Source organism: Mercenaria mercenaria, chromosome 12 (genome assembly GCF_021730395.1).
Source record: "Mercenaria mercenaria strain notata chromosome 12, MADL_Memer_1, whole genome shotgun sequence".
Classification (NCBI taxonomy): Eukaryota; Metazoa; Mollusca; class Bivalvia; order Venerida; family Veneridae; genus Mercenaria; species Mercenaria mercenaria.
This window is the reverse complement of record NC_069372.1, coordinates 52,179,741-52,192,815: the sequence shown is the minus strand read 5'-3', so window position 1 is coordinate 52,192,815 and position 13,075 is coordinate 52,179,741. Positions and strand designations below refer to the sequence as shown.

The 13,075-nt window shown below is 34.5% G+C and overlaps 1 protein-coding gene across 7 annotated transcripts in view; it reads right to left on the bottom strand.

Annotated features, from left to right (window-relative positions):
• Window positions 1-13,075, bottom strand: part of LOC123535083 (translation initiation factor IF-2-like) — a 54,293-nt gene that overhangs the window by 27,374 nt on the left and 13,844 nt on the right. For 6 of the 7 annotated variants that reach the window (XM_045317624.2, XM_045317621.2, XM_045317619.2 and 3 more), the window contains 3 exons: window positions 4,797-4,905; window positions 3,802-3,851; window positions 476-501 (listed from right to left, as the gene is read on the bottom strand). In XM_045317624.2, coding sequence (XP_045173559.2) covers window positions 476-501; window positions 3,802-3,851; window positions 4,797-4,905 — 185 coding nt within the window. Of the gene's footprint in view, window positions 1-475; window positions 502-3,801; window positions 3,852-4,796; window positions 4,906-7,812; window positions 8,071-13,075 lie in introns of those variants that run through there. The other variant, XM_045317625.2, reaches the window with a different exon arrangement.

Genomic DNA, 13,075 nt, shown 5'->3' with positions numbered 1-13,075 from the left:
ATCCGCACCAAAAACATTTTTTGCAACAGACCATCCTACTGTAAGACAACTCTTATGTATCACTCCTAAACCATAATGAAACTGAAGTTGTAAAATAGAATGCAGTGTTAATTCATGATTTTATACCATGATATTAGATTTTATAATATTGAAACAACTTACATTTTTTATTAACCTTTATCACACTGGATACCATTGATTCTGCCTTTGCGACCAGTGTAGATCATGATCAGCCCGCACATCCGTGCAGTCTGATCATGATCTGCACTGTCCACCATTCAGTCAGTATTCTTTGGTTAGCAGCCCTATTAACAGTTAACGGTACTGTCCAAATTGAAAGATGGACAAGTTCATTATAGAAATGTAGCAGGGTAAGGGTTATCAACAGATTAGTGCAATACTAAAATTAATGAAGTAATTGACTGGAAATTATCAAGTTTAATATTTTTTCAGGATTAGAAGATATTTAACTTACCTCTGTGTCTGTTTGGGTCAACATGTCTGAAAAATAGAATCAGAGAAAGCTGTTATACATTGTTGTGCATATCAAGCATTGACTATTTGAACAAAATCTTTTATTTCTGTACTCTGTCTCTATCTGTACTTATTTGTACAATTAAAGTAATATAATACATGTATATAATTGTTGATACTAACTTTATACTAATTTATTTTAGCTTTATAATGATGAAAGCTTCAAGCTTATTTGAACCACTCTCAAATCCGCTTCCTAAAAAACCAGTACTGCTGTCATATGAGAAGTTGTGGTCATGACCTCACGACCCCAGGGTTGAGTGGCCAACGCCTTAACCACAAGACCAATGCTCCTCTTGAAATCCTGATTTCAAACATCTGATAATGACATGTAGTTTTTACGCCAGACAAATTAGTGGTTCTTACGACATCCTATTTTTACGCAACCTGGAAATCGGGAATTTGCTAATATTTCCACATACTAAAGGCCTGGAATTCCATATTCGCTAACTTTTCGACCCACAGTAATATCCACTTATACAGTAAAATGTAACAAGAGGACAGTAGTGCTTGACATTTTGAAAGCCTTGTTTTGAAGAAAAGTTACCTGAATGAATACCATATATAACATAAGTAAGTAAAAAAGGGCAAGAATTTTATACAAACTTAAGTTAGAGTTATAGAACTTCCCCTCTCATGATCCTAAATCAGAAAACAATATACATGCGAAAAACATAACAAAAACATTACTAAATCAAAGCGGGATGTAACTTTGAGAAAAAGCAAAGCAGAGGATATGGAACGTCTTCATTGTCAGAATGATAATTGTGTAAATTTTAAATCCATTTCCACAAGTGTTTTCTGAGATACCACTTTACTTACTAAAGCTAAACCAAATTGGGACGCGGGCACTGATTTTGATGCTGAAAAATAGGTGAGTGCAATAGCTCTGCCTATTCTTCAAATAGTAGAGCTAAAAACAAAAAAACGTGAGCATGAATGAATCTGTGTGACTGTATTGCATAGAAATACACTGTTTGTTCGTATTACCATAATCTTATTTAAGGGTCAAAGCATTTTCACGTTTTTTCTCATAATAATATTTTATTGAAATTCAATATGTATATTTATTCCACTTTCCTTGGGCAATAAATTTTCAAGTTAGGCCAAAGGTAAACTTTCTGATTTACAAGCATCTTGTTTTGTTTGTTCAGAACTTAAAAATCCATCTTTATTATCAGAGCAAACATTGACTTGTCATAAAAAACTTCATAAAAGTGTAAGCCCATCTTCTTCCTTTGTCATAAAGTTCCATTATTACTGTTTTATCAATCTACTTTTAATAAGGTCACATCAACTAAAGAGATTACCCTCATTTTATTGAAAAATACAAGAAAAATGATTTCAGGTCTTGCTTTTAATGAGGTCAATGAAAACATAATAAAAAATCTATAAGATCCTTCGGAAGCTGGCTGCAACCATGCTAAATAATAGCAGACTTGGTTTATCTGAGTCTGTTCATGAGAGGTAATGAAATGCGCAACACCTCTGATTGCATGTTCACATTTTATCAAAAGATCACTTTCAGGTCAAATGTAGGAGCCATCTTTAAGGAAAATACTTTAATATTATAGTCTGTCTGGTTAGTTTATACTACTTTATCTTAGCTTGATTGTAATGAAAGCTTCAAGCTTATTTGAACCACTCTCGAGTCCGCTTCCTGGAAAAGTCAATACTGGTGTCATATAAGGAGGCGTAGTCATCATCCCAGTGGGGCTTGAACACATGACCCCAAGGTTGACACCTTAACCACTAGACCTCCACTAGTCTGTCCTGTTAAGGCACAGCATAACAGTTCAAGTCATATGGTGACTTCCCAGCCAGAAATGAAGCGAGGCATGTGGTAGATAGATAAATGAGCCGTGCCATGAGAAAACCAACATAGTGGGTTTGCGACCAGCATGGATCTAGACCAGCCTGCACATCCGCGCAGTCTGGTCAGGCTCCATGCTGTTCCCTTTTAAAGCCTATTGGAATTGGAGAAACTGTAAGCGAACAGCATGGATCCTGACCAGACTGTGCGGATGCGCAGGCTGGTCTGGATCCATGCTGGTCGCAAAGCCACTATGTTGGTTTTCTCATGGCATGGCTCAAATAATCTCTTTTCATTAATATGGATAAATGTAAGGCACTTTGGAACAACATGATGTCAATGATATATACTCTTCAAAATCATCAAAACATTTTTGATGCATTCAGTTCAACAAGTAAATAAATTTATAACACATTCTTGTCAGCACTGAAAATTGTATAATGCTGTTAAAAGCTTTTATGGAGTGGTTTTCTTGTGACAAAGGTTCTAAATGCAGACCGTACAAGGTATATCTGGACTAAAGTAGGCAGAGGTTTCCACTTTTCACAGGGTCAGACTTACAGACTCTGATGATTGAACTGTGTTCAGCTCAAACCAACATGAACAATTTCATGTCAAATTGCTGCTTTATATAACTAAAAGTCTTCTTCAAAACCAGTCCAAATGATTTTCATTACTCAGTCTTAAAATCCCTTGTACTTAGTGCACAAATAAACCAAATGTATGTGGATTAAAGAATTAAATGCATGAGTATGCACTTACAAAGAGCAAATGAATAGCATGCTGTCAATGATATATACTTAATCATTATTAAAACATTTTTGATAAAAAGTCAACATGCAATCAGTTCAACAAGTAAATATAATGAATGATTAATTTCGGGCTATAAAAGTGTCTGAACTGAAATTTTGTTATGCTGCCGTTTAAAGCCTTTATTGAGAGGTTTCTTTGTGCTGTTGAAAAGGAAAGTTCCACACCTAACATTTTCACAGTTAAATGTATATCAATACAATGAACTGAAATGCAAAATATAGCTTCCCAAATAATTTTACTACAAAAAGTTAAAATTGATCATATAAGTACTAGAAAAACAGAGACTACCCATTATACACACTACATGTAGTCTGCGAACTGTCTGATTTTTAAATAACTTCATATTTACATAGAACCAAATTTCATTAAGCAATAGTTCTAAGCCAATATTTATAATGAAAGGCATTGTTTTAGGTATGTTCGAGCACTCTGGTAGACATACCAATCTTCCAAAAGTCATAAAGACTGCTTGGTCTCATATGATGATGCGACAGGGCTTGGTACCGCAGAAGTGAGGGGCAAGTGAATTTAAGTCTGTGAACTTAATGACTTGGCCATGGAGGCACTTCTTTTTAGCTTCAGAATGTTGAAGAAAATTTGCATTGTTGCCATGAAGTTTAAACCCTTTAAAAAATAATTACCTTTCTGGCTTTTTGGGACCTGTATAGTAACCTCTCAGTCTTGTACCATTCTGAAATACAGTAAAACATGGAATCTGACTAATGTCTGGAAATCATGCAAAATACTAGAGATTGCTTTTTACCAAAATCACATGTCTCCCACCAGTTACCATGCATTTATGTAAAATGCTGCAATTTATTATTAAGGGTCATTACTCCAGTGAAACTTCCTGAACCATGTCACACTTAAACAAAATTAGGCATGGCACTGATCACTCCTGTGAAGTTTGGTGGGAATTCTAAGCAGTGGTATAGGAGAAGTAGCACAGACATCATATACCTTGACAAACAAAGGGTCATAGATCCACTGAAAATCATTAAACCTGGATATACTGATGCCTCCCACTGACCACTAGTTAGGTTTGGTGAACTTCAGATCAATGGTAAAGTCAAGTAGATGTATGAATTTCTTGAGAGAGCCGATGTTCTATTGATGCCTAAGTGAGCTGTGCAACCCTTTAGTTGAACAGTAAGCAATGGAGTGAGCTGTGCAACACTTTAGTTGAACAGTAAGCAATGGAGGCTTTTCACAGGCTACGCCTCACCTACTTATACATTCTTTTTGCCATTAAAACGTTGAGTAAACATACTCATTTTTAACACTGGTAGATTTACATTTTTTTTTTCAGATAATCAAGAATAAGTAGACATCAGTATGATCTTTTTAGCGAGTTCAGACATAACAAAATATATCCTAAATGACTATGAAACAACAGTTTTTTATCATATCTGACTACTGGGTACTTGTATGTATTAAACAAACACTTAATGGCTTATAATCTGCAATTTTTGTGTACTTCTGCATTCTTTCACAGTTTTTCTGCATTCTCTGGAAAAAAATGTAATCAAGCCAAAATTTCTTATTGTTGTTATTGGTTCAATATCTTTAATAACCCTTTATAACTGATATGCTGTATATTGAAGCAAATTAAAACAGGTTTAACTTGCGTAGATACCTTTCCATACTTGTTGTTGAGGATGATCAGTTTAGTGCTGGTGTTGGCAACATCGTAAGCTCTGGACACTGGGCTGTCACATGGCCAATCATGTCCATTATAGTCAATTCTGAAAAAATACAAAATCAATAGGTTCATATCACTTGAATTAGCTTAAGTGGTTGAGGAAGTTACTGGGGTTTGGGAGTTTTATTTCAAGTAAGGACGCCAGTTGGGTACAATCAAGAAATACCACAAGCCTGCTGGATGGTATCATCATTTAATAGAATTCAACATCAAGGCTGATGCAAGAGAGCAAGGGGCTTATGACTTTAGCCACTGAATGTGTAATACTATCTTCTTTTATTTTAAAATATAGAGGACAGTTTAAGATTAAAATATCTTTCACAAATGAAAAACAGATGCAATATTTTCACAAGCAGCATAGCCACAAGTAAAAATGTAAGATATGGTGTTCATGAGTGCAAGATATTTTAATCTTACAAGCAAAACAAACAAATTATTTTTAGCTCGACTATTCAAAGAATAGTAGAGCTATTGGACTCACCCATGCGTCGGCATCTGTGTACGTGTCTGCGTCCCGATTTGGTTAAGTTTTTGTATGTAAGCTGGTATCTCAGTAACCACTAGTGGGAATGGATTGAAACTTCACACACTTATTCACTGTGATAAACTTACTTACACTGCACAGGTTCCATAACTCTGTTTTGCTTTTTAACAAAATTATGCCCCTTTTTCGACTTAGAAATGATTGGTTAAGGTTTTATATGTAAGCTGGTATCTCAGTAGAGCTACTCCCTAAAGGGAATGGATTGAAACTTCACACACTTGTTCACTGTCATGATCTGACATGCACTGTGCAGATCCAAAAACTCTACTTTGCATTTTTACAAAATTATGCCCCTTTTTTTGACTTAGCATTATTTAGTTAAATTCCTATATGAAAGCTGGTATCTCAGTACCCACTAACGGAAATGGATTGAAACTTCACACACTTGTCCACTGTCATGAGCTGATAAGCACCGTGCAGGTTCCATAGCCATGTTTTGCATTTTTACAAAATTATGCCCCTTTTTCGACTTTTGTATTCATTCATTTGACAAGGTTGTTGAATAGTCGAGCACTGCTGTCCTCCGACAGCTCTTGTTGTTTCATCTTTTGACTAAATCTACCCATTTCATAATTTCTTACCATTGTAAAATATATTTGATAGTTTTCACTGTGAAAATACTACATATATTTCACTATTATATTTCAATATTTCACTGAAAAACATGTAATAAAATGTGAACCCTGAAAAATTTGATCTAAGACATTTAGGCTGAGAAGTTAAATCAAGGTGCTTCTAACTGCAAACTTGCTGACAAATGTAAAAGATTAACACTGATCTCCCTGATGTTTACTAAGATTACAGCACTGATTTCCATTTATTATACCAAGATTCTAGCACTGATCTCCCATCTTTATACTGAGATTACAGCAATGACCTCCCCTATTTATACTGAGATTACAGCACTGATCTCCCCTCTTTATACTGAGATTACAGCACTGATCTCCCCTCTTTATACTGAGATTACAGCACTGACCTCCCCCCCTTTATACTGAGATTACATCACTGATCTCCCCACTTTATACTGAGATTATAGCACTGACCTCCCCCCTTTATACTGAGATTACAGCACTGATCTCCCCACTTTATACTGAGATTATAGCATTGACCTCCCCTATTTATACTGAGATTACAGCACTGCGTTCCCTTGTTCATACAGAGATTATAGAACTGATTTCCCTTGATTATACTGAGATCATTGCACTGATCTCCCCTCTTTATACTGAGATAACAAAATTACTGGTACAGCACTGACCCCTTATTTACAATGAGTTAAAGTTCTGGTCTCCCTTGTTTATACTGAGATAACAGCACTGATTTCAATTGAACATACTGAGATTATAGCTCTAGTCTCCCTCTTTATACTGAGAGTACAGCACTCTCCCCTTATTTATTCTGAGATTACAGCATTTGTCTCTCTGGTGTATACAGAGATTATAGCACTGGTCTACCTTGTTTATGCTGAGATTTATACACTGACCACCATTGTCTATATAGAGATTACAGCATCTGCCTCCCTTATTTATACTGATATTAAAAAATAGTCTCCCTTATCTAAACTGAGATTACAGCACATGGCTCTCCTGTTTATACTGAGATCTCTCTTGCTTATACTGTGATTACATAACTGGTCTACCTTGTTTAGACTGATATTACAAAAATTGTCTCCCTTTTTTATACTAAGATTATATCACATTACAACACTGGTCTCTCTTGTTTATACTGAGATTCTGGTCTCCCTTTCCATACTGAGATTACAGCCCAGTTTCCTTTGTTTATACTGTGATTACATCACTGATCTTCCCTGATTATACTGAGATAACAACACTGGTCTCCCTTGTTTTTACTGATTATAACACTGGTCTCCCATGTTCATTTTATGACTTTTAACTTCTCTGCTTATACTGAGATTACAACACTCACCAGGTCTCCCTTATTTATACTGAGACTCATACTGAGAATATAGCCCCAGTCAACCTTGTTTATACTGTGATTCTTGTCTCCCTTGTTCATACTGAGACTCTGATAGGCTCCCTTTATACTGAGGTTATAGCACTTACAATGAAATGTTAGCACTCACTCATCTACTTTGTTTATACTGAGATTTTAGCATACCGAGGTAATAGCACCATTTTCTTTAGTTTATACTGAGATTATAACACTGGCACTCCCTTGTTTAAACTGAAATTATGGCACTTGTCATAATTCAAGAAACAAAAGAATGGTAAATGTAATATAAATAATTATTGCTTTCTAATTATTGTTTAAATTTCGTCTCGCTAACACTAAATCTTTGATATTTCTTCTTTACAGCAGAAAACTTTGACACATTAACTTTTTTAAGGTCATAAACTTATTTTGAACAAGACATTAAGATTCAAACATTGATAATAAAATTGTTCTTACCTTTTGTTAATTTTCAATGGAGATTTTGACATCATTTTTGGTTTGTTTGAATAAGATGCCACTGTCACATGAAATAATTCCTTAGTTACAGAGCTTTACAAGGTTTATAAGGTTACTCTTTAACATACACTTAATATAGGTTGGTATATCCAAATGTTTTAACGTGTCACATTATTTAAATGTCAATAATTTATTTTCTTAAAATGATATATAATACACCTTCTAGTGTTATATTTGTAGAGTTCAGATCTACGATAAGCTATTGTCTTATTGTGTATTTTCAATGAAAAACAAAAGTATGATATTGTTTCTAAAAATAATTACACATTTTGGACACAGTCCCTAACACGTAACTTTCTAACAATTGCAGCAGCATTTTAATCCATAACCTATCTACTACCTGAAGCCATTTTTCTTAATGATGTATTCTTGTACTATTTTCAAATACAAGAAAAACACAAATAGAATCAAAACTGTGCAAGCATCAAGTATAATCCTGAAAAAAACTTTATCTTGACAAGTCTATGTGATAACAAATTATTTTCAGGAACTTTTAATCATGAATAACACCATTTATCAATCATAGGACGACAGGATTGATTTATCCGACCTAACCACTTACGATTTCCCGTGGACATTCTAATTACACGTATCAAGTTACGCCAAGTGATATAACTAATCTATTGGACATGCACCAGGACATATTCTAAAGGAAAAGGAAATCACAGCGTTGACAACTGCGACATCAAAAAATGGCTACAAGTACTTGCTTGTGAATTGGGTTATTATTGATCCAACTAAAAGGTGTTTACATTTGTATTTAATTTACTGGTAACCTGTGACAAATGTAATCAATAAATAATCTAATTTGCAGTTGCGAAAAATAGCATTTTCGATAAGAAAAGATCTAAAGAAAGTTAGAAAATGGCAAAGGTAAACATTGAAATTTCAAAATTAAAGCTATACCAGTACAAGAAAATGCTCGCTTTTCTTTAAATAAACAGACAGACATTAACAAATGAGTCAATGTAAATAATTTGTTCACATTAAGTTTTCTTTTTAGAAATCGATAACATTTTTTTCCAGAATGTTTGCAAAATTTAAAACTTGCTAATTTAGAACGTTTCTACAAATCTGCTAAAACATTAACACATCCTTTATAAAAAAAATATGATATTTTGTAAACTACAGAACTCTTTGAGAAGATGACTTTGTTTTTCTGTCCCAGCAAAGTACAGTTACACCCATACCATCTAAAACACTAAGACTGAAATCAGCTTGACCATTCCTATAACACAGTGTCACTCTTCTTTTCTAATTAACTTACTCTGGAGCAAGTCTATGTAAGTCACTAGTGATGTAAAGACCTCAATGCTCAGGGCCGGAAACACTTTACCAAACTAAGCTGTGCCCTGGCATACCATTAGAAACAATGAAGGGTACCATACCCGCTGATATATTCATTACTGTCTCTGTGTCTTTAAAATATTTTGTTTAAAGATGACAAAAACTATCTTTCACCAGTAATTCAGTCCTGTAATGTTGTAAAATCATTAATATTCATGGGGGACTTATTTTCATAGATTTCATGGTTGTGCCAATCCATTACATTATTACCATAATAAATCTCAGTGAACATAAATATAACTCTCACTGATTTAATCTTCAAAATTTGAAATCCATGTATTCATTTTGGTCAAAACCACAAAAATATTTATAACCACAAAATTTATTCATTTTACAGCAATAATAAACAAGACTATAGTCCCCCACCACTAGGAAACCACAGTTTTTTCAATGTAACTTATTTGAAGAACCTGCATTTTCTTCCAAAAAACTTCCATTTTCATGAAAAAGATTTGAAAGTCGATACAGGATCTATATTTTGTGACTGATAGAATGTCAGGAAAAGAAAAAGGGACAAAGTAAAATGATCTGTATATTCTACATATTGATTTCTAGCTATGTCCCATGTTTCATGATGAAAACTATAATTGTACTTTAAAGTTATGAAAGAATCCATCAACTGTGACTGACAGAAGGACAAACAAATTTATGGACAAACAGAAGGATAAATAGAGGAAGTACAATAATGTGCATGTTCTCCACATTGTCTTTACCAAATTTCATAAAAATTCGCTGTACTCAGTTATTGCAGAATCCATTTTTTGTTAAATATTTTAACTTTTTGTTGTCATAAATATAATGAAAGAAAATGCATATTTTTCCATATTGCCATCTATCAGGTTTAATACAGTAATATAATTTTCTGCAAATATAGTGAGATACATGTACTACTTTTATGCAGCATCGGATTTGACATGATATTGAAGTGGCAACTGGCAACCCATAGAATTGACCGTTTATGATAATTAACAAACCATGTTCACATTTATACAGTTAATTACATAACATATTCAAGTGAAGAGGAAGCACATATATTTAAATACAAGCTATTAAGATCAAAATGGTGACATAAAACATTTTTCAACATAATATAAGACAGTATGAAATACAGTACAATGTCATGTGATTCTGACAAAAATCCACAGTATGATTTTTATAATGAATGTGGGTAAATAAACTGAGGTGCAGGTTGTCCAGTCGGATGCAGATTGTTTTTCACAAACAAGAGCTGTCAGTGGACAGCGCGGTCGACTATTCTCAGTGCTTGATAGTATAATATAAGCTATGAGTAAAACTTTAACATTACAATAAGCATATTCTAAGTCAAAAAGGGACCATAATTCAGTCAAAATGCTTGATAGAGTTGCCTCCTCCTTTTTACAGACTGGGGTCATGATGGTAAACAAGTATGCAAAATATGAAAGCAATATCTCAATGGACTTTGAAAATATTTGGTGTGGTATGCAAACTTTAACATTTACAATAAGCATATTCTAAGTCGAAAAGGGCCATAATTCAGTCAAAATGCTTGACAGAGTTGCCTCCTCCTTTTTACAGACTGGGTCATGATTGTAAACAAGTATGCAAAATATAATAATAACGACTTTATTTATAGTGAATAACATATTTGGCTATGCAAATTTACAATATGGTCCACATGTCTTTCTATAAGTTTAGATAAAATTGGAAGTATTGATATTGGTCTGTAGTTACTTTTGTCTATTTTCAGTACTCTTGGGCCAGTTTCATCCAAACCAGTTGCCTTTGATTCATCAAGTGAGTTTAATTCTTTTAATATGAATTCCTCAGTAACTGGTGGTACAGTATGAACAGTATTGGCCAAAGTATAGAACCATTTTCATGGAGAGTATTTGAAGCAGTATCCTGGGCTTTTGATGCAGATGCTTCCACTTTCTTGACATGTTTTTCCTTTTCCTCTATTTTTCCAAAAGCCTCAGAGCACAAAAAGCATGTCCTACAGGACACTATATTTGATAACTGGAGTATTTACATTGAAAATGGTGAGAGGTATCTTTCCAAAGCCTGCAGCCAGATCCTTGTATAAGCAGAGTCCTTATTGCTCAAAACATTTGGCAATGCTTGTTTTGCTACTGTATCAAGAGAAGTTTCGCTAGGTAATTCTGTCAGAAAAAGTCATCCATTTCAATTCTGTAAATAACTCAGCAGATGGGGCATCATATCAAAGCAATATCTCAATGGACTTTGAAAATATTTGGGGTGGTACGCAAACTTTAACATTACAATAAGCATATTCTAAGTCGAAAAGGGGCCATAATTCAGTCAAAATGCTTGATAGTGTTGCCTCCTCCTTTTTACAGACTGGGGTCATGATGGTAAACAAGTATGCAAAATATGAAAGCCATATCTCAATGGACTTTGAAAATATTTGGGGTGGTACACAAACTTTAACATTTGTGTGACGCTCACGCTAACGCTCACGCCGACGCCGGGGCGAGTAGGACAGCTCCCCTATTCTTCGAATAGTTGAGCTAAAAAATGTCTCTCACCACTTAATTACAATGCAGGGATTGTAATAATGCCACAAATTAAAGGCCATGTCAATGAACCAGAAAATTTCAACTATATATATTACTAAGCTTGGCAGTGGTCACTCTGTGAAGTTTGGTGGAATTCCAGCCAGTGGTATTGGAGCAGTTAAGTGCTGGTCAAAGAGTCTGACAGATCAAGGGTCATGACTCCACTGGAAATAATATAATCAGAACATGACGATAACATGCACAACTGCACTTCACATTAATCACTCAGTTGGAATCTTGTGGAATTTAGCCCAATTGTGTACTGCAGGTAGTGTCAACACCGTAAGATATGACAAATCAAGGGCCATAACTCTGCTGAAAATCAGTGGACCAGAATGTGCCCATGTTATGTATAAAGAGATTTGGCACTGAATACTCATGTGAGGATTGGTGGAATTCTGCCCTATTATATCAGAGAAGTGGCTAAATCATCATAAAATTTGACAAATCAAGGGCAATAACTCTGCTAAAAAACACTGAACTGGAACATGCCCAAAATATGCACAACTAGGCTTGGCAATGCTCACTTTTGTAAAGTTTGGCGTAATTCCTCACGGTGGTATCGGACCAGTTGCCCAGACACGGTAAAATACAACAAATCAAGGGCCATAACTATAATGAAAATCACTGAACTTGCACATGCTAACAATTTGCAGGTATGGCACTGATCACTCCTGTAAGGTTAAGTGGAAATCTGCCCAATAATATAAGAGATGTGGCCAAAATATCATAAAATTGGATGAAACAATGGCCATAACTCTGCTGACAATCATCAAACAAGGAAATGCTGAGGACATTCACAACTAAGTTTGACAGTGATCACTCTTGTAAAGTTTGGTGTAAATCCTCCAGTTGTGTCAGAGAAGTTTGTGACAGACAGACTGCCAGACTGACAAGATTTACAGACAGACGGACAGCACTAAATCAATAATGTCTCCCTCAGGTAAAAATAACTTCTTCACTAGTAAATAAAAACTTCCTAACATGGGAGAGAGGTAGAGAATGAGTAACTTTAGAAAAAAGGGTATGTAAATTGTAAATTTTTCCAACAACTTCTGAGCTTGTTACCGCTAGATAAGATAAACTTAATTGTAAGTATTGTCAGCATTTTCCTGTTTGATGATTTTCAGCAGAGTTATGGCCCAAATTTAAAGTTTGCTCAACCTATTAAGCTAAAATGGCGGATTGCCTTACAGTAATAGATATTTATACAAATGAAGGCATTTACATTATCATCTTTTTTGGATAAAACTTCAGTTTATTAATTTGGAATATTAAATAAAAATACAAGCATTTTT